Genomic DNA, 22,933 nt, shown 5'->3' with positions numbered 1-22,933 from the left:
AAATGGCACGCCCAACTACAGCTTCACAACCAGAAAACGAAAACCACTCCAATTGTCCTAGCGACCGCACCCCAGGTGCCAGACCATGCACCATCATCGTGAATGGAACTAGCATTGCAAGAGAGGTCACTATCCTTCCAATTCAAGTCAGATGATACCCCGATAACCCTCCTAATCAAGGACCCAACCTACATTGCCCAAGTAGTCAAGAAGAGACTGAATCATGCGATTGAGAACATATGCCCCCTAGTCTGATCCCAAATGCTCTTCCACACCCAGTTGATGAGTATCCAATACCCAATGTTCAAACCATCAATCAATACTCTAATGCCACAAGTCTTTCAACACACGTCGTTATTCTGAAATCAACTAACAGAATCAATAACGAACGTCTCATTCGTCCCATGGATATATGAACCTCATCCCAGAACTGCCAAGAAAGAGAGAAGGCGAAAGGGTGAGAAAGAAGTTAGTTCGCCAAGATTCTATGGAAGAGCAACAAGCTGGAGCCTCTTTTGGGGAGCAAAAAGATCAGGACATCGTATTGGAATAAACTACATCTCAACGAGTTCAAGAGAAGCCATTTTAGTGCTTTGCTCCTTGAACTTGAGAAGAGATAAATGAACTACACCGCCTGCGATAGCCATAAAACTAATGATTGATATGCAAAGGCGTGAGCAAGGGGAAAGAGCCCAATGAACCGTTACCAGCACTAATGCCCCATCCCCCAAATAAACTTCATAATTTGGAATGTTAGGGGGCAAATAGTGCCAGTTTTAGACGATAGTGTGAAAGTATGGTTAAACCAGTAATGATAGTGCTGCTGGAAACAAGAATGGCATAGCACAAGAGACTCACTGAAGTTATGAAGTTCGATTCCCAAATTCAGTCATCGATTGATGGTCTATCTGGACGAATCGTCATCATGTGGAAGAAAAAGCTACGGAGCTAGAAGACATCTCCATCTCAGCACAAAGCATCCATGTGATGGTCCAGATAACTCCCAATCACAACCCTTGACGTTTTTTGCTACTAACGATACCAATATTAGATCTAGTTTGTGGGATGAACTCATTTCTATGTGGGGATTGGATTATTTGAGGATATCAAAAGTTTGTCCTACACAAATAATCTCTTTCACCTCCATACTAACATTGATTCCATGGATGTTATTCAGATGCTAAAACATGATAATCGGATATATGCTAACATTCTCTCTTAGTGCAGGTCATTGATCTAGACGATATATAAGGGATGCACACGTATAGGGAGCAGAATAAGCCTAAGTAAAGAGGGGTTGACACTTGAAGATTTTGTTTGTTCCACCAGTGTTTGCAAAAAAAAAAAAACAGTTTGGGCAGACATTCTTGCAACTATGTATTCAAGGAAAATTAGTAGTTGTAATAACTACTTAAATGGCCCCTTTACAGCCCATACTATTGTTGTTCCTACCATTGCTTTAATATTATATAGAACTATCCTTGTTTGATAAAAAAAAAAGGGAGATTGTTTCAGTTTGTTTTATTCTGATTTTTTATGACCTTAAATGTTTTAAGGAGTGTCTTTGATTGATATTACCTTTTGTTTAGATTCTAATATTAGCCTGACAGAAGTTAATTTGTGTAATTAGGCCTAGATTACGACCTCTCTAGTTTTTTTTTTCTTTCATTTCTTTTTCTCTGAATGACGCGCCAAAGTTCTATGATGTAGGTTCAATTCTAGTTTTTCTCAGTAATTATAAAATGATATATTTATAAGTTGTAATATAGACACCTAAATACATACATGTGATGATTTTCTCTTTAAATATACCTTTAGTTATACTTTCAATTTAATTATCCTTTTTGTTATACTTTCGATTCAAATGTATATCTCTTATTATACTTTGATAAAAAAAAATTATCTTTAATTTTAACAGTGGGACACGTGATAAGTTCAGAATAAGATGATTCACCCCCCAATACATTCCATCCACTTTACATTTTCTTCTGTTTTCAGTCCATAAGTTACAAGTGCTTGACTTCAATGAGTTTTTTCAAACAGTTTGGACTCTCCTTTTTAGGGTGTACATAGGTTGGTTTGGTTTGATTTTTCATTAAAAAAAAATTTAAATCAATTATATTGGTTTATTAAATCTAAAAACCAAATTAAACCACGTAAAGTTGGTTTTTTCGGTTTTTTCAATTTTTTACAATTATACGGTGTTTGAAAAAGAGATCAAATATATTTTCACTTACCTGTGTGATAAGATAAACTTAAGAAATGTTAAATGAATATAAATTTTCGTAAAGACGATAAAATTCACATGAGTACAATTTTTTTTTTTTTGAAATATCAACGTTCATTATGTTAAATTAATAAGATTAAAGGAGACAATCAATCTGAATACAAAACGAAATATTTACAAAGTAAATTGTTAACTTCGAATTTGAAAAACTTTAACAATATAATTGTAACTTCGGATCTTAATACAAAATAAAATATTTACAAATTTTACAAGCCCAAATTTGAAATAAAATATATAAACATTGAAAACTATAAACTAACTAAAACTATATTAATAAAGTAGATTATAAATAATATTTTTTATCTATAAATAATTAAATAAAATAATATATATAATATTTACAAAATTTTACAAGCCCAAATTTGAAATAAAATATATAAACATTGAAAACTATAAACTAACTATATATATATATATATATTATGTTGGTTTGATTTGGATTTAGTTTGACTTTTTTTCTTTTAATATCAAAGCAAACCAAGAGTGATTGGTTTTTTTTTAACCACTAAACCAACCAAATCAAACCACAAATCATTTTTTTTTTTCGATTTAATTTGAGTCGTCCATTTGGTTTGACTTTACGGTTTGACTTATACACCCCTACTCCTTTTAATTGACTTGTCTTGACCAGACACATATGCTTAAATATTCATACCTCGATTGTAAAGTATCCTAGGCCCTATTAAACTTAAGGATAAATTTGTGTTGAAGTATAGTTAGAAAGATATATTTGAACCAAACATTTAACAGAAAGAGCATATTAAGACATAAAATATAACGAAAGATATATTTAGGGGGTGTTTGGATTGACTTAGAAGTTGGTCAAACCTACTTTAAAGTCGATTTTTTATTAATAGAAGTGTTTGACAAATATAAAAAAAATATTTAACTTAAAACAAGTAAAAAAAATGACTTAAAATAAGTTAGGGAGTGTTTGGCAAAGTAAAAAATGACTTAACATAAGTTTGAAATGACTAAAAATAAGTCAAAAATCAAAGTAGGTCTCCCCTACTTTCTATTTTTTGACTTAAAAGTAGGGGTGTGCACTGTTCGGGTTAAATCGAATAACCAAACCAAATTAAACCAAATTTTTATTTGGATTGATTTTTTGGTTTTTCGGATTAATTTTGGATTAATAAATTATTGTGTTTGATTTTTTGGTTTGGTTTCGAATTTAAAAAACTAAAAACCGAAAAAACCGAATTATCTCTCTCTCTCTCTATATATAAAAATATATATTTAGGTTTCGAATTAAGTTGAAATTAACCACTTTTGTCCCTTTTTGGTTATTGTCTTTCACGATGATTACGTTTATATTTTATGTTTGAACATCTATAATAGATATACTTATAAGTATTGTGTTTTAAGTTTTTCTTATGATTTATATTAGAAAATATATTTAAGGGATTCAATACTATTACTTTAGTTATGTTATTAATTATTGACATAACCGAATAGAAGAAAACCAAAACCAAATTTATTTTGGATCGGATTGGGTTACACTTTTACAAAATCAAAAATCGAAAAATTCAAACCGAATAGTGCAAAACCAAACCGAAAAACCGAATGCACATCCCTACTTAAAAGTCATTTTAAGTTGACTTTTTATTTTTAACTTAAAAACTACTCCCTCCGTTTAAAAAAGAATGACATAATTTCCTTTTTAGTTTGTTTAAAAAAGAATGACCTCTTTATTTTTTTGATAATATTTTAATTTCAGTTTTTCACGTGGTATGTTTAAGACCATTAGATTAAAGAACAATTTTTTACATTTGACATAACTTTAATTTAGGACCAGAAAATTTAAAAATCTTCTTTATTTTCTTAAACTTCGTGCTATATCAAACTAGGTCATTCTTTATAAAACGGAGAAAATACTTTTTAAGCGAATCCAAGCGGACTCTTAATCTATTTCTAATAGTACAAAGATATATCTGACCCTTTTCCATATTTTGATTAATCATGTTTCATTGCAAGTTGCCTGATATAAATCGTTGTCATAAGAGAGATCTGATGTTGACTTAAGCATCCTCATTGGAATAAGGAAAAGGTGTACTCTATTTTATATATAAAAAAAAAAAAATCTATGCAAAACGTGCTATAGTTTACAATAGCATTAAATTAGTTAATATAATTACAGTTTAATTAAATTACCATTCACCACTAACTTACAATCATAATTACGTGAACCACATTCAGAATTTATATAATTCGACTCTCAATTGTATAAATTCAGAATTTGTATAATTTGATTCCTAATTGTAATAAATCCAGTGCAAGCTTACCCTAGTTTGTATTTAACTATCACATTGATATAATTAATTTGTATAAGTTTTGAAAAATTCCTAAATGTTTAAACACATTAGTATATATTTACCCTGTTTACATATTGACATGCGAATTATACAAACAAAAATATCCATAGCAAACAAAATTATAGCAAAGCGTAATCAGGCAAATTGTAACTAAGGAGACTTGCTAAGTTTAATCTCTTTGCTATTTATGAAATTTTCTAGTATAAACTGTCCTATCACGTATAGCAATTAGATTACTAAAGGGAAAATAACATTTACTAGAAAATAGCAGAGAAGTCTATAAAAGATTTTACGAAAATGATATGAAAACCAAGTATGACACAAGGCTTATCAATCTGTTCCAATTAACAAGTAAAAGAAGTAGATAAAACTCAGGTACAAAGCATAAGCACAGACAATATTCTGTGGCTTCATCAACCTCCCTTGAAGTTGGCTAAGAGAAGACATTTTAAGATCAAAAGACTTCATAAGCTCCCAGGGCTTTGATCAAGTCGTAGGAACGCAACGAGTGATGTGAGTTCGAATGCTATTGCACACAACCTGATGATTATTGGGAGAAGAACCCTATACTAGCCCTTGAAAATATTTCTGTTTTTAAAAACAATCACTGTTTTTATTTTAATAAAAATTGAGGCTACAATTCAACTGACATTGGCCTTGTTTAAACACCAAAATTCCTCTAATAAAAGCATTCAACTCAAACGGTGTGTTTGGTATGAAGGAAAACATGAAAATGTTTTCTAATTTTCTCATGTTTGATTGAGTTAGATGTTTTCCAAATCAACTCATTTTTCTCAAATTTAAAGAAGATGACTTTCCTTCAAAACTTAAGGAAAACATTTTCCAAAACTCCCTTTCAATTTAAAATTACAATTTTTTTGTTGAGGGTAGGGACAAAATAAATTGATTTAAAAATTATTTTCAACTTCAAAATTTCATTTTTGCACCCCGATCCTCGAACCCCCCCCCCCCCCCCGATCACCCCACAAAAAAATTTTAAGTTTATTTTTAAAAAATATTTTCAACTTCAAATTTTTATTTTTTCACCCCTACCCTAGATTCCCCCCCCCCCCCCCCCCAAAAAAAATAAAAAAATTTGAGTTTGATTTTAAAAAATATTTTCAATATCAAAAAATTATTTTCTATTCTAGTAAAAATAAAATATATTTCTCAAAAACATTTTTCATTCATAAAGCAAACATTAAAAATCTTTTTTTTTTCTACTCACCAACCAAACATGAGAAAATAAGTCAAAAATCTACTTGTTTTCCGGGAAAACATTTTCCTTCATACCAAACACATCCAAAGTCTAAAGCTTCACAACCAACCTTATAATCGCAATGGTCAGTGGAAGCAGGAACACGTTCCTTTAGATTGAGCTTTTAAGACTTGTTTAAGTTGGATATGAAAGCCTAATGTTAACAAGATGAATTCCTACAGCACACAAAAAAAAGCTGATTCACATGTAACTTGTAACATAAGAATGAAAAAGATTGGACTTCAGGAATATTTGATTTATTTATCTAAAAGAATCTATCCCGAATGTTAAAAGGCCAAAGAAATAAGATAAAAGTACATAAAATCAGACATTTTATTGGGGAAAAGAATGCATCCTGCCCTCTACTCTTTAGTAAGTAACAATTGAGTATAATATGAAAAGAAAAAACGGTAATTACTTGGGGACAAATATTCACCCAAAGATACAGCCTACGTTTTTAAATCAGAATTCTACAGCCTACTGCCACAGAACTTTTCTTTATCATTTTTATCAACCTGAGTTTAACCATCTCAATCAATATTTTGTGGTCTTCATTGCCTCTTACACAAACATAAACAAACAGCAGACAAAGCAACATGCTTGAACTTTACTTGAATAAAAGTTGAGAGTGAACAAAAACAAAACCAAACAAATGTTGCCTAACTACTTGAAAAGAATTCCAGCAATTACTTCATTGCCTCTTACACAAACATAAACAAACAACAGACAAAGGAACATGCTTGGACAATATTTGAATAAAAAGTTGAGAGCGAATGAAACAAAACTAAACAAATGTCGCCTGAGTACTTGAAAAGAATTCCAGCTATTACTTTATACTTCAATACTACATCAGATAAAGATGCTTCCATTTTCCACCTTTCACCAACAAATTGTACAATTCAAACTTATATCACCACAATAAGAACACAGAAATCAATCCAAAATAGCAAGATTTTCAATATCTAGGTCAATTTCAAAAAGCTTTGTCTGGACTTGGAAAACTCAAGACAAAGGACAGTATTAAGCTCATTGTCACTCAACTAAGGAGGTCCACCAACTACTTACAAAAGGCATATGCGTGGATCAATGTAGCTCAGGAGACATGTCGACAAACTGAGAGAATTGTAGGAGGGACAGAATTAAGCCCGAAGCAAAAGAGAGGAAAAATGCTACCTCATCGATTGGACTTAATACATGAGGAATAAACATCTTTTTCCTAAGTGAATAATTCTTTAGTGGACAACATCTCATCTCATTTGGGTTACATAGAGTCAGGCTCTGATGTGTCTCAGCTCCGCATGATGAGAAATGCCAACAGGATATAAGAAAAAGGCTGGGTCAGAGGAATCACATTTATCATTGAGTAACCCATTGTATAATCCATTATGAATACAACTCAAATATAGGTTGAACAAAATGTATACTGACAGTTAAATACAATCATTTTAGGTTTTAAATTCTCAATTGGGTATAAGAAAAAATAATAATCTTAGACCAACTTAGCCCCATATTCCATGCTTCACCCACCTGAACCCTTCATGTCTCGATCCTAAACTGTCACCTGAAGAACCTCCTTTTTTCCTTTCTAATGCTACTATCACATTCTTTCAGAACCCTTTTAACAGTAATATCACAGGAAACCCATGTCAAATCCCACTAGGATTCCTCTGTCTTCAACTCAACAAGTTGGCATTACTGTCACTTCCTTTTGAAGAGAGACTAGCCAATATTATCCAGACACAATTTTGAATGCAAGTTCAAATAGGCAAACTTGCAAGAAGCTTTGAATCAAGATGTCTAAAACTATTTGCCCTAATGACAAACACCTAAATTCTCTACACATCTGTCCATCCAGATACCCACTATCTGTTCCCGTAAGATCATTTGTTACCAATGCAGAGATGCATCTTAATTTTGAAATTTGCACACAGTAACAGTGCATCACATAAGAAGTAAGCTACTACCAATGCAGAGGTGCATCCGTCATTTACACATATTTTGATGAAACGGTGCAGGCAACCAATCAAATATTACGCCCTTAGAATTAAATAAGACACATGTGGCGTCCAAAGAATACATGATTACATGGTGCGTTAAAGCACATAACTATAAATCATAATCATAGGTTGGTGATCAGATCGACATTGGTTTCCAGATAGAAGCATAGCTAGAAATGTTCACTATCCATAATGCAAACTATGATTTCCCTTTGCAACAAGGAACTTTATTTCAATTTCACAACTGCTGCTAAATAAAGCAACTAGGTTGTCAATCAAAAACCAGACCATCGATTTGATGGCAAATTTACATGACTATACGGGGATGAAAAAAGCCAGCCTTCATCCCACGAATGAAGTTTTCCAAGCAATATATACATAGCAATCATTTATATGTCAATTTTAAAACTAAACAACCATTACTTTTGCCTTAGATAGGCAAAAGCTATTCAACCTCAAATACTACCTGCACAAACCGAAAACTATTGGCAGCAGGCTGTAATAGTTAACTATAATACTATGCAAATCAAGAACAACAAAGAGGGCAACGAACCAAGCCATTCTCATTGCACTGTGAACATCTCCTGAGCTGTCCTTCATCCTCGTCAAAATATTTTTTGCTGCCATCACAATTGGAGCAAGGTAAGAACCGCAGGTCCCCGCATCCTTCACAAGTATACCCAGGTGGCCTAAGAGGTAGTCCTCTTAACAACTTCGACAGCTCGCCCACTTCATTCAATTGCTTGATAACTTCAGCCCCTCCAACATACTTCCCTTTAATAAAAACTTGGGGTAAAGTTACATTCTTCTGACCCAAAACATTCTGCAGTTCTTTTTTATATGCACTATCCATTGAAATATCTCTTTCATCAATTTTGACCCGAAAACTCTTAAGAATCATTCTTACCGTATAACAATCCTCAAAAGTTCTCCTAATCCCACGAAGACTAGTAAAATATACAACAACAGAGTCCTCTGTCCCAGGCAACGTACATCCAAAATCAGAAAACGAGGGAACCCTAGAATCAGAATTAAATGATTTTACAGGCTTTGTAGGGCTTTGAGGTTGTAAATTGGATGGTTTACGAGACTCAAAAAGAGAACATAGTTTTTTGACGGTACCCTTGAAAGAAGATCCTAAAGAAGATGTATGGAGCTTCTTGACAGAGCCATGCCGTTCAATAGAAGGAGGAGATGGGTAAAAATACACAGTTTTTTCAGGGTATTCAATTGGATTAGCGGTGTTATGAACCGTCATGGATCGATTAAGCATCGCGGATGATTTCGGTTTATGAATTTCATCATCCCTGAAACGATCCATCGGAGAGAAATCAAACTGGTTTACAGGGTTTAGATAGATTGCGTGGATAACAAGCAAATCAATATCAATGGAATCCTAAAATCACAGGGAAGGAAGAAAGGGAAAGGGAAAGGGAGATGGAGATTATAGGGAATTGAGGAAAAAGGTTGTTATTTTTGAAAAAGTGGAAAAGAGAAAATGAAATGAGATTGAGGGGCATACATACAAGACGGGGTGGGTCGGTGAAGGGTCCCTTTCGACCACGACTGCTTGACACACCGTGGCCTTTTCTTTTTCTATTTTCCTTTTCTTTTATCTATCTATCTATCCGGAACCTACGCTCCTTCTTACTTTTAAGATTTACTTGCTAAATATCGAGAAAAATTCTAGATACGATAAGTGTTTTTTTACGCATAATAAATTTTAAAGGTATTATATCTATTTATAATTTCATCGTCAATATTGCCTTTTGTGGTCCATAATTTTTTCTAAGTTCTGTATTACTGAATATGTATCATTTTCACTTGGATAAATTCAATAGGTTATTGACGTCCATTTTATTGCGCTAATCGAGATCATTAATCATGACCTCAAGTTCATAAATGACGTTTTCACAAGTGAGTGAGTTCATTCAAATTCTCTAAGATTTCATCCTCCAAATATATTTTGCAGTGTTGAAAACAATTTGTTGTTGTCGTTTGCTGAACATTTGTCATCCAAGCCGGGATTGCAAAATTCATAGCATCCAAAAAATTTATTTTTTTCTGGATCGGTTTCATGTCCCACTTCATATCCTTCTAATATCCTACGATAAAATCTATTCTGATATTACATCTTGAAAGATTTTATTATCTGAGCATCACAAGGTTGAATCTTAAAGCACTATATAAAGTAATAATTATTAATTTATCGATTAAATAACACCTCTACAAAATAATAATATTTCACGATCTCAACTTTATTAATTTAGTGAGATTTTACTGTATTGTGATTAAATTGATTTTATCTGTCTCAATTTTTGTTGCACATCTGAAATTTCAAGAGTATTAACATTGTATTATGTTTTTCAATTATTTTAAATTGTTAATTATTGTGATTTATAATACTATTTACCTAATTTTCAAATAATATATGTTACTCCCTCAATCTCAATTATGCATTACGTGTAAATTTTTGAGAGTTAATTGAATTTTTAATATTTTAAATTGATTTTTAGTACTATTTTTTTTTTTTATAAATACATGACATATAAAAAATTAAAAATTAAAACGAATAAAATGTTAGATGTAACTAGAGGAAGTTGAAGGACAAGGGAAATCGGTCGATTGACCGACTGACCGACTGACCTAAGCTCCTTTAACATTCTCACTTCAACATATAATAATAATAATAGAATCTCTCTAAATTAATTTTCAACAAATTAATAATTTATTTAAGCTACAAAAATATGTAAGACAATTCAGTGAAATAAGATTCTAGTGTTCATTTATTTTTTTCTTAAAATTTAAATCTAGTTGAAGCTCAACTCTTGTTTCTTATTGTATTCAAAAGTTCCGATGTTGTTTTTTTGAATTGCATCAAAAAATTATGAAATGTTCTTCTAAACACAATAAGTGTTTCCTTATGCGTAACTGGTTCAAAAAATTTGTATCTTCAACTTGATCATCAACATTGTTATCTCCGATAATATCCATAATTTCTTCTAAGCTCTAGACCTCTAAATATGTCTCATTTTCACCCGAATAATCTAACAAGCTATTAACATCCATTTTATTGCGGTAATTGAGATTATTAATCACAATCTCAAAGTCATAAATATCGTTTTCACGAGAGGGTTCATTTTAATTTTAATTTTAATTTTAATTTTAAGGCTTCATCCCTTAATGATGCAATCAATGACATATTATACTAGTATTTTTTTTCTTCTAAATCCAAACTAGGTGCGTTCAACTAAACCTGTGAGGAGTCAATTTTGAACGTGACAACTTTTGTTTTGGAATAGTTGTTCAGGTAAAATACTTTTTTAACAAAAATTCTTCTCCATTCAAAGTAAACTATAGTATTATTACCTATTCTTATACAGAAACTTTTTTTTCTTTAAAAATACTAGTTGAAAATAATAATAAAAATAGTTCAAAGGAAAGAGACGTCAATGCCAAAAACATATTTCGTACAAAATCTTTTTAGCAATTAAATGAATTTGAAAAGAAAAAAATGGAACAAATTCCTTTTCCCTCTGGGAGGAAAGAACCTAAATCAATTTAATGTCACCTTTAATAATGATAGTGAGCTGCACTACATACTTTATCAGCAAAATTACTCGATAGGGAATAAAATATGGACGAAAATGAAGATGAATAAAGTACTCTTATATATGCGGAATATAAGGACAGTTACACGCATAGTCGCATTAGTATTATTTTTAAAAAATTAATCATTGGACACATGTTTTGCACCTGGTTTCCAATGTCAACCATTTTTAAAAAAAATTTGGAAAAAAATTAAATAAAGTACTTAAAATCTTCCAAAAGTAACATGGGTGGAATCAGCTTGAAGAAAGAATTTTATTTTTTTAGCGGTACTTCCAAGATTATCACATCTTCCTCATGATTATGTCCTTCATATAATAATAAATCTACAAATTGGTTTGCCTCCCGCCAAATATGAGTAATGGCAACTCTATGTAGATACAAATAATCTTCAATACTAGTCTTGATAAGGTGAGACTGTATGTTCTCTTTAATAAGTTTGACAATAAGAAGGCAATCTATCTCCATTTTTAGATTTTTACATCCTATTTCCTTTGCTAATTTCAACCCTCGTTTGATGCTCTATAGCTCTGTCGTGAGACTTGAAATAGGCTTCATCTTACCCGAGTATCCCAAGTGAAGGTGCAAGAGGAGAGGGGGAGGGGGGGGGGGGAGGGGGGGGGGTTTGTGTGAATTGCTCTTTTTCGTTTTTCTTCTTTAAATAGTTGACTTGTGAGATTCACTAGTTGACTATTAGATCCAGAGATAAATACTGAAAATGAAAGTGCAGAAAATAAGATTGACACAATATGTTTTACACTGGTTGGAATCCAATGTGGATCTTATGTCCAGTCCCCTTGGATTGCAAATGTGTTTTCCTCTAGCCTTTTGAATCTTTGGATGAGTACAAGTTTAAAGTATAGTTCCTATATCTACACTCAATCTTTTTCTTTCTTTTTCTCTTTTGATACACAACGTTACCAACAATGTTTTTCTCTCCTCTCTTTTTTGTTTACACAGTAAAACTAAGTAGTACAATACTTGTTAAAAGTAGAGTAGAGAATATGGGAAGATTCAGACTAAATGGATATTTGATTCCTTGGCTTTCTTCGAACTTTTATAGAGAGACAAGACTTGAATTTCTTTTTTGTGAAGAGATAGCAATCCAAGAGAATTGATCCTTGGAAAGAGTTAATTGAGAATCCTTCATTTCAAGAATAAAGTAAAGGCTAATCTTCAGCTTTCCTTTGAGTGATATTGATTTCTGAATTTACTCCTTGATGATTGTATATCCTTTCTTGAAATTTGATTGAGACCAGTTATTTTATAGCCGTTTTACAAATCCTTTGATTGAAGATCTTGTAGCAGTTTCAGTTTCCTTGAATAAAATCCTGATTGCCGCCTTTACAAGATTTGATTCCCCCTGATTATGCCTCATGTTTGGTCCTGCTTGATTCTTTCCTTTTTGATATCCTGCAAGAATCAATAATTGTTCATCATTAAAATAACTCTTGCACTAACACCAAGAAGCACTTTCCTTGATCATCTTCAAAAACAACATCTCCTATTTCTATCATGACATTGCCATCCGTATTTCAGCTTAAGTTTTTCTGCACAGGAAGATCACCAAGTCATTGGTTTGGATTCTTTGTAATTAGAGATTTGTCTAGGTGATATTTGTTTTATTTAAAAAGAAAACGACGGGTTTTAAGAGTCGCCACTTAATTTTTAAAGAAAAAAACTAAGAAAACTATTTTTTCAAAAGATTAAAACAATAAATCAATTGAAAATATTAAAGGGTTCGGGGTTCATATCAACATTTCGAGAAGGGTTTGAAAGCATACAAAATGCCCGCTAACATGCAGTTATCCGATAATTAACTATTTGGCTAATTGATTTTAAAATAAAAGCATGCATACTTAAACTAGTTAAGAAGTAAACAATTTAAAATTTTAAAAGATCTTAAAGCGGAAAGGGGGATATTAAAAATATTATTTAAGTACAACATTTTGCAAATTTTCTTGAAAGTCAAGTAGAAAAATATTTTTACTTAATTTTAAATAGTTAATTCAAAATGGTTATCTTTTGGGGCATTGATTAGGAAGAACCTTAAAATTAAATAAACACATAAAACACATAATAACAAATAAATAGAGAAGGAGAAAAAGATTTGGGCCCAAGTCTGGTTCTGTCTCCCTGGGCCAGTACTTGAGCCTAATTTTGTTTTGGGCCTTCGGCCCTTTGCACATATCCTAAAAGAGACTAAAGTGAGTTGACTTTTTTATTGGGCTTTAGGCCCAATTCTTGCATTTGACGCTTGTCCTAAACTAACAAATAACAAAAATTAAAAGGGAAAATTAGCAAACTAGTCACAATTCCTAACATAATTATTAAAAACATATACACTTTAAAATAATTATTAAAAATGTCAATATGTCGATATTTTAGAAAATAAATTGTATCCTAATATAATTAATTTCCTTTTCTTTTTATTTCTCAAATCAGGCCCACATTGGACCATTTTTTACTCTCCTATAAGGCAAAAAATAAAATAAAAAATACATCCATTACCCACTTACCCCTCTTTCTAGGTTTTATCCCAAATCACTCCTTTGTCTCTTTCTCTTTTCACCAATGTTATCTCTTTTCCTTGTTCAAGTAAATCAACTCCTTGAATTTCTTACACTTTGTTCAAGAAATTTCACAATTAATTCAAAATATTTTTCACCCATTAATTAAAGTAAATTTGAAGTAAACAAGTATTTTAGGAGATTTCTTGTGATTTTGTTTTCATATTCACCAAGTATTTTGTATTTCAGATTTTCCGTCTTTGAAATAGTATTGTTTGATTTTTTGTGGGTTTGTTTTCATCTTCACCAAATATTTTGTGAGATTTCCTCTTTTATGTATTTCAGATTTTTTATCGTATAAACACTATTGTTTGATTTTTTTGTGATTTTGTTTTCATATTTGAGATTTAGTAGATTGTAATAATTTACATTGACATTCATACATCATATATTGTTTGATTTTGTATACATTCCTATTTAATAATTTTGAATTTTGCTTATAAGGTTACTAATGCACAAGTGAATACGGATTTAGATTTGGGTTTGGTGAACAAAAAATCGAAACAAAGGAACATAGCAGACGAAGACGAAGACGAAGAAGAAGTAGACGAAGACAAAGAAGAAGAAGAAGACGAAGACGAAGAAGAAGAAGAAGAAGAAGAAGAAGAAGAAGAAGAAGAAAGAGAGAGTCAGAGAAGAAGGTTGCAAAAATTGTATTCATATTAATTTTTGTTTGTCAATTGTTTTTCTTTTACTCAATATTTATATTTTTACTAAGAACATTGCATTTATTTTTTAGTTTGTAGTCATTCCCATAGATATGCCAAATGGATTTGTATTTCTTAAGCATAGATGTATCCTTTTTTTTTCCATAGTCAATTTGTATTTTTTTTAAGAATATTGCATCATTCCTCAACATATTGTATTATTTCCACTATGTATGCTATTTTTTTTTCCAGAATCTTGTATCCCTATTTTTTCATAGTCAATTTGTATTTTTTTTTAGAATATTGTGTCCTTCCTCAACATATTGTATTATTTCCACCATGTATGCTATTTTTTCCTCAGACTGTTGCATTCTTTTTTAAATCATATTCATATATAATGATTAGATTATATTGGGATACAATCAGTAATATTTTGTAATACAAATAAAAGAAAAATATATTTGCAGACAATTTTGATCACTAGGATACTATTTTTAGTTTTCACTATGAAGGTAAAATATCAATTTTAATTTGACTGGCAAAGTGAGCACATAAAATGTAAAAATTATTGGTATACAATAACGATGAAAATATAATAAAAAAGAAAGTTAAGGAATGATTAAGATAATTGGTGAGAATTTTAAGTGATATGTTTTTTTAAAATATTCTCTCCCCTGATTTTCTCCTTTCTGTAATTAAATAATTGTATTCTTGCAAATCAAACAAATAACAAAAATAATAATACATAAATCAGATTCATAACAAACTAAAATATTGACATTTTAAATAAATATTGAAAGTGTGGCTAAGGGGTCCTATTAAATGTCAAAATATTGATATTTTGAAATTTTTTTCTAATTAAAATGCGAGGGGCTTAGGCACAAAACAACAAAATACAAGAACTGAATTTGGAGGCTTTTAGGCCCATTTCTCAATTTTCGTATACACTAGGTGTATTCTAGTGTATACGATTCCGTATATCAACTCCAAACACATGTACGTCAAATCCATGGACTTGTTCTTCAATTTTGAAGGTTGGTTGACTTAAAGATGTTGTCGGATTTCAGCCCAACTAGAAAATGCAGGGAGTCGTGGGTCCCAAAAAGGGACTCGAATGGAGCTTTCATGAAAAGAGAAAAGAAAGAGAAAAGTAATTAATGATCGAATCTGAACAGATCTAGCATTAAACAGAATGTAAGACTAATCAAAATGATAATAACTACATATGTTGAACAGTATATGAACATCTTGTTAAAATTGATCATTTTCAAATGAACCTAAATAAAAAATCTCAAAGACACTCGTAATACTAAGATGCTAACAAACAACCACATATTCAACAGTACTGCATTGATTTGCACTTCCAACATGCGATTGGTTTTAGGAAAGAAAACATTTGAAGACGTTGTCCAAAGATTTTTTTAAAAATCATTATAACATAGAACAATTTGAAACTTACTAAACTTAATAAATGACAATATCACTAACACTAAATTAGACGTCAAGTTTCTTAAGGACAATAACCAAACATGGGGTTAATTGGCATAGCCTCATGACAACATTCAAAGGCATGAAAAACGCTGAAAAGTTTTGATAAATATTGACCTTTTAACACGAGAAAAATATTTGAGGAACTTAACACCAACAAAACAAAATAATAAAGATCTTAAAGGGTATTTATTAGGCTCAAGTATAAGATTAAAAACTTTAGGAAATGTCTTACTCAATCAGATTATTTTTTTTAAAATCTAACAAACTCATTATTCCAACAAGACATATTTTAACTTTCTTAAAAGAAATCTCAAGGAACAAGGTCCAAAAAAATAAATAAAATGGTGACACACTGATGATTCTCCGTCGAAGCAAAAATACAAACAACAAAGATAAGATTTGAATAGCCAACAATAAATCCTCAAATAATTAGTTAAACCATGGCAAGATGAGCTAGAATATTTAAACTACAAAGGAAAAGGGATGCAATCTAGTTAAAGCTTTAGACAGTCCAAACAAAGGAGCATGTTGAAAACAAAACAAGGCATAGATAAATCGAATTCGACATATATTCAGCTATGCAGATTTAAGGTGAGGAGCAACAAAGACATACAACTCAACTAAGGTCTTAATCATAGATTCAAGAACATGATTTCAATGCTAGTAAGCAGACACAAGTTAACAATGCTCCAATAAATAGATTAGAGATTAAGGGTGTCAAGATAAATCTAAATAACTACAGGTCCAGACTCATACCTTTATCTTAACACAAACATCGAATAACAAGATGATTAACACAAATAGCGAATAACAAGATGATTAACTAGAAATCTAAACGACTAAAGAAATAAATCTGACGACCCATATTCAAACCAAATAGACCTTCAATCAAGAGCAGATGACAAAATAAAGAAGAAACAAGAAAGAAGCCTTGAGAATCGTCAAAGTGTTCATCACATAATACCAAAATCGAAATAAAACATGGATGAGGGGATGAGTATTACCTTTTTCCGGGTAGCGAAACTGAGACGAGGACAAACTTGAGAAGAGCCTTCCATGACCAACCTCAAACCACAATGACTCCGACAAGCTAAACAGAGGTGAACGTGAGTAGACACTAAGCAAGAATATGGATTTATGGTCTTTATCCTTCCAAGAAACTATCCTAAATATTCGTTTATAATAATATAGCTGAGAATAGTAGTGTTTTTCGTGCTAGCTAATTCCCAATCTTTTTTTTCCCAACCCATAATAATGAAAAGAAAAAGAGTTTATATGGAGGGGGAGCTAAGGTTTTATTTTTTGGGGGAAAAGGGCAGAATTCAGATAAGAATTTTGGGGCAAAATCAGAATTCTAAATTCAACTCTCAATTTCAAATTTCTTCAAGGACGAGAATAAGCCAAAAGCTTGTACGAAAATTCATATTTTCAACAAATTTCCCAAAAGGTTGGAAAGGACATGAGCGACTTTGATCGATTGGTCGTCCTTGAAGCTTGACATGGCGTAATCTCGTGCCTAGCAAGGACGAAAATACAACCACTTTCTGCTGGAACGTACGAGCACAGAGGGACGCGGCAAAAAGTTATTGCTTTGCCATGAAATCTACCGTCTGGTCACTGAATTTGACGTCGTAGTCTTGCGTGAAGACACCGCTTCTTGTTTGACGCTGCTGAAAGAAAATGTTGCTTGTTGTTTGCGAGCTGTTGTTCACGTCGTTTGATTTTGTGAACGTTGGAGTGGACGTCGTGTCTTTGCTGTTGGAATTGTCGTTTGTTTAGACATTGCTGGGTCCTTGCGTGAATGTCAACTGTTGAGAAAAAGAACAAACAGATTGGGCTGGGTTGCGGCTAAAAGGGTGGGCTACTGAAATTGGAACAAAACAAAAGGAATTGGGTCTTTATGGGAATGAGATTATGGGCTGCTAAAATTTAAAATAGTGGCCCAACTTGGTCTTTTGATTGGGTTTAAGGGTGATGCTTAAATTGACTTAGCAAAATAGCCACATGGATGCAATTATGGTTAAATGAGAATTAGAAAGCTAGCCAAATCGAGTCGATTAGCAAATTCGACTAAAGTTATAATAAGATGAGTTAATTAATTAGTTAATAAGCTTCTTAATTTCAACGACATGAAATAATTAATCTAAATTATAAACTAAATAATTTAAAACTAAAACCATAAATTGAACTAAACTAAATTAACAAAATATTTAACTAAAACATGAAATCTTTTTGAGACGATTTTTGAATATTCATAATATGTTCTAATTATATACGTAATTATATAAACATATATATTATTTAAAAATTATAAAAATGACTAAAATTTCTTTAAAAATAACTTGAAAAGCATTTGAATTTTATAAAGCTAATTATTCCAAATCGTTTGAAATTTATGAAGCTTAAAAATTAATTACTATCGGGGAGGTTCAAAGTTGGGTGTCAACAATTGTCCCTCGTTTAACTTGGATTAATGAAAGAAATCTGATGAAAATGAAATTGACGAATCCAATTTTGACCGACCACATCTACATCCTTTTGGAAGGGAATTTTGGTGCAGACTTTAGGAATTATGGCTGAACCCTGGAATGAGTTTCTTACATATCTCAGGCTATATGAGAATTTAAGCCATTTTTAGTTTGATACGCTTGATTTAATGTAAGACTCTAAAAGAATTCAAAGTTATCCCGATATCGAATTATGAAAGGAATGGAATGCTTGAGAATAAGATTTACGAGAGAATGTTGGAATACAATCGAGTTTTCAACATTGATTCTGCCTTCATATCCCTCAACTTAGGGAATCAGGCTGCTTGTAGTTTGACTCATTTGGTTGAAAATGAAATCTTTTATGCTAAGATAACATTCGATTGGGAAGAGTGACAAAATAAGTCGAGTATGAAAAGGAGGTCTGCAACCTCTTAACCATGAATGTGGAGATTTTCACATTCATAAGTAAGAACTTACGCTGACATAATTTCCACAAGCTCTTGATATTTTCTTGCAAATGAAAATGATGCAGTCGATGTCTATTTTCTTGCGATGCATGACTTTTTTCCTATGATGCATGATTCTCTTCTTCCTGCGATGCATGACTTCTTTCCCTGGGATGCATGAATCTTTTCCTGCGATGTATGACTTTTTTCCCTGTAATGCATGACTTCTTTCTCTATGATACATGAATCTTTTCCTGCAATGCATGACTTCTTTCCCTGCGATGCATGAATCTTTTCCTGCGATGCATGAATTCTTTCTTTGCTATGCATGACTCTTTTTCTGCGATGCACGAAGATAGTCTGGGTGGCAGTATCGTCTCATTTGACAATACAATAAAAATGACCATTTGAGTAGTGATATCATCTCATTTGACAATACGATAAAAATAACTCTCCGGGTAGGAATATTATCATGTTTGATAATATGATGCAGATAACGTCCTCTAGGTATTTTTGGTTGCTGGAAAACGATAATATTGTTCTTTTCGAGGTTTATTTATTCCAACTCCGAACACACTTGTACGTTCATTATGGACCTCGCCTTGCTGCGAATTTGAATGAATAAATGCTACTCATATTTGATATACTGTGAGTTTACGGTATTTTTGATACATTTCACTTAAGAGTTGTGTGTGTCTAGGGCCATATTGTATTAGGAATGAATGTTTTTGTGTTATATTTGTAGGAAATAGGCTTGGGCGTGGAAGTGTGAGATGACAACTAAAAATCTGCAGAAGGAGCCACCACTAAGGTGACCCACAGACCGTAGGTCCAGTCACGGTCCGTCGATGGGTGGCGTAGATGGAGCATTAGGGAAGTCTTGACCATGTGTGGAACTACAGATGCAAGTGACGGATCGTAGGTCGACCCACGGGTAGTCCTGCACTTCCGTCGAATGATTCAGAGAAGTTGAAGTTCCAGTACCTGATGAAATTTCTTAGTGTGGAGCCACGGAAGAGGACCCATGGACCATAGGTCAACCTACGGTTCGTGTTGCACGTTCGTCGATTATATCTATGAGTGAAGGTTCCATCCTCTGCAAGAAAAAATCTAAGTGTTGAGCCACGAAGGGGACCTACGGATCGTAGGTCGACCCATGGTCCGTAGGTCGAGTTGTCGATGAAAGTAGAGTCCAGAAAGTTTATTTTTTTATTTTGTTTCCTTTTTGTTTAGGACACGTTTTTTCTATAAATATGGTATGTAAACCTCGTTTTAGGGGGTTAGACACCATTGTATACTTTTAGTTCTTGGTATTTTCTTGGGAATTAACTTGCAAACTTTGGCAATTTGATTTCCTAATTTTGGTTTATAAGATTTTTGCTTTGAATTTCAATTGGAGATTACGAGTTTCTTCTACTAAATACGTAAGTTCATGAATTCTTCTTTTAGAAATATGAATTGTGTTCTTTCAAGCATGAGTAGCTAAATCCATAACTTGGGTTATGGGAACCATAAGTAATTAACAACGTATGAATAATAACTAAGTAATTTTTGAATAGTGTTGATCCATGTATTGATAATTCTTTCGCTTAGAAGTCTTTTTAACGGTGACCAACGTTAGAAGTCGCCTTGTTGCTACTTGCTAGACCAATGAGGTAGTTAATAAGAAAAGAATTATCAACAGAGATTTAGTGTGATACTATCTAATAGTCTAATGTCAATTGGTGCGAGGGTGAAAACTAAGCCATACATTGATACGATGTCTAATTTGAGGTAAAGGTAAGGGTTTGTAAATTATATACACGTAGCCGGACCAAGGTGCAATGTGAAATTCCCTATTTGGAAGACCAATCACTTAGGGATACCTAACTTACCAACTTTGAAAGTGATACACTAGGAAATAATTACTATTATTAGGATTACCGCGTTAAGAGCTTATGGGTAACACATACACCCTAATTTCTCTCTCTCATTGATAACAACAAAGTTCGAATCTTGCTCAATTGTTACTTAACAATATCTAGTTATTTATTTTACAACCCCCCCCCCCCCCCCCCCCCCACCCCCCCTTACTTACTTGTCTTGGAAATAAGTTGACTAAACGAATATAATCGTAAGTTAAGTTTAAGTCTAAACCATATTCCTCGTAGGATCGACCCCAACTTCCAAGTTGGGTTCTTTACTTGATAACAATCGCTTATACTTCTTTAGGGAAGTCCAATTTGAGTGTATCAAATTTTGGCGCCACTACCGGGGAATAAGTGTTTTGGATTAAGTTTAACTACATTATTGAACTTTAGTCAATTATTTCCTAATTTTACGTTTTCATTTGTTTTCTTCAGGTTTCCACTCTAGTGTATGCCAAGTACACGGAGTCAAGGTGAACCATTGACCCCATACGATCTAGAGTTGAGCAAAACTTTGAGATAGATGAATAATCAAGGGGTCCATGATAATCCAGTCATAGAGAAGCCTGAGGAATAAGTGAATAATGAGAATGCTCAGGTTTAGGGTGATAATCTACTCGGAGATACATTGAGAGTGCTGAGCCCACATGAACCAAGATTGCGTGATAATTACAGGGTCGAGTTCAATACCATTGAATTTGAAGGACCCATTTTTCTCTTCCACTACCGCCAGGGCATACATTTGTGGTGACGAGCAGTCTGATGTAGATGCTTACTGCGAGGGGGTTGTTTTTTGGTATGGCTTCAGAAGATCCACACGAGCACATGACCAAGTTGAGAAGTGTTTGCAAGAGTTGTGTTGGGTGACCAGAGTTGGATATGAACGCTATAAGGTTGAGAGTCTTCCCTTTATCATTGATCGAAGATGCTGCGATCTGGTTTTCTGAGCTTCCGTACAAATCAATTCACAATTGGGATTAATTACAGAAGGTGTTCATGGCAAAATATTTTCCATTGTCCAAGAAGCTGAATCACTAGGACAAATTGAATAACTTTGTAGCACTAATTGGAGAGTCTGCGAGTAGTTCATGGGATAGGTTCACTGCATTCATACGAAGTATTCCAAATCACCACATTGATGATGAGTCACTAAAGGAGTATTTCTATAGAGGTTAGGATGACAATGGTAAGGTTGTGCTTGATACTATCGCTGGAGGATCATATGGTAATTGCACTTTTGAGGAGATCGTTGAGAAATTGGAGAAGATTTCCCGAAATAATAAAAGCATGGAGCACTAGAATGTCAGACACCGAAAGAAACACTTTGCAGTTCAAGCTGCACCTTGTCAATCTACCGATGACATTCGTGAGGAGATGGCTCAGATGAGCACAGAACTTGGGTTGGTGTTGAAGCATGTGAGCGAAAGTACTGAAAAGGTCAATACAATAAACTACTTGACTAGAACTCCACCACCACCAGTTGAGGAATGCTACTATGAGGATGATGCTTATTTGGTGAATAATCAGACGGGGGGTTTCCAAACCAACGCCCAAGGTTCCAACTCGGATAATTGGTGCCAAGGTCAAGGAAACCAAGGTCAGAACTGTGGAAACTATAACAGAGAAGGAAACTATGTCCGGGATGGGAACTACAACCGTGATAACAACTACAACCGGAACAACTATGGTAATAAGAATAAGAGAGTTGGTCCGTACGTTCCACTTGGGAATAAGGAATCTGGTAACAGAGAAGCTGGGGGTAGTATGTCACGTGTTGAGGATATGATGCAAAAGATGATGAAGAGATTTGACGCTACTGATCAGAATGTGAAAGAGATGCGCACTGAGTTGTCTGGAATTGGTCAGAAAGTTGATGCCCACACAGTGTCGATAAAGCAACTTGAGCAACAGTGTAGT

General features: G+C 32.9%; 2 protein-coding genes across 3 annotated transcripts in view; one reads left to right on the top strand and one right to left on the bottom strand.

Moving 5' to 3' along the window:
* The window catches only part of LOC125808456 (ras-related protein RABH1e), a 942,753-nt gene that overhangs the window by 664,770 nt on the left and 255,050 nt on the right, over positions 1-22,933 (top strand). The window lies entirely within an intron of this gene.
* LOC125808450 (uncharacterized protein At5g39865-like) lies at positions 8,048-9,346 on the bottom strand. The gene has a single exon (XM_049488151.1). The coding sequence runs from the start codon at positions 9,176-9,178 to the stop codon at positions 8,384-8,386; it is 795 nt and encodes a 264-aa protein (XP_049344108.1). The 5' UTR covers positions 9,179-9,346; the 3' UTR covers positions 8,048-8,383.

The sequence above is a fragment of the Solanum verrucosum genome, unplaced genomic scaffold, assembly GCF_900185275.1.
Source record: "Solanum verrucosum unplaced genomic scaffold, falcon-dt-bn FXZP01000112.1, whole genome shotgun sequence".
Taxonomy (NCBI): domain Eukaryota; kingdom Viridiplantae; phylum Streptophyta; class Magnoliopsida; order Solanales; family Solanaceae; genus Solanum; species Solanum verrucosum.
This window is presented reverse-complemented; position numbering and strand designations above follow the sequence as displayed.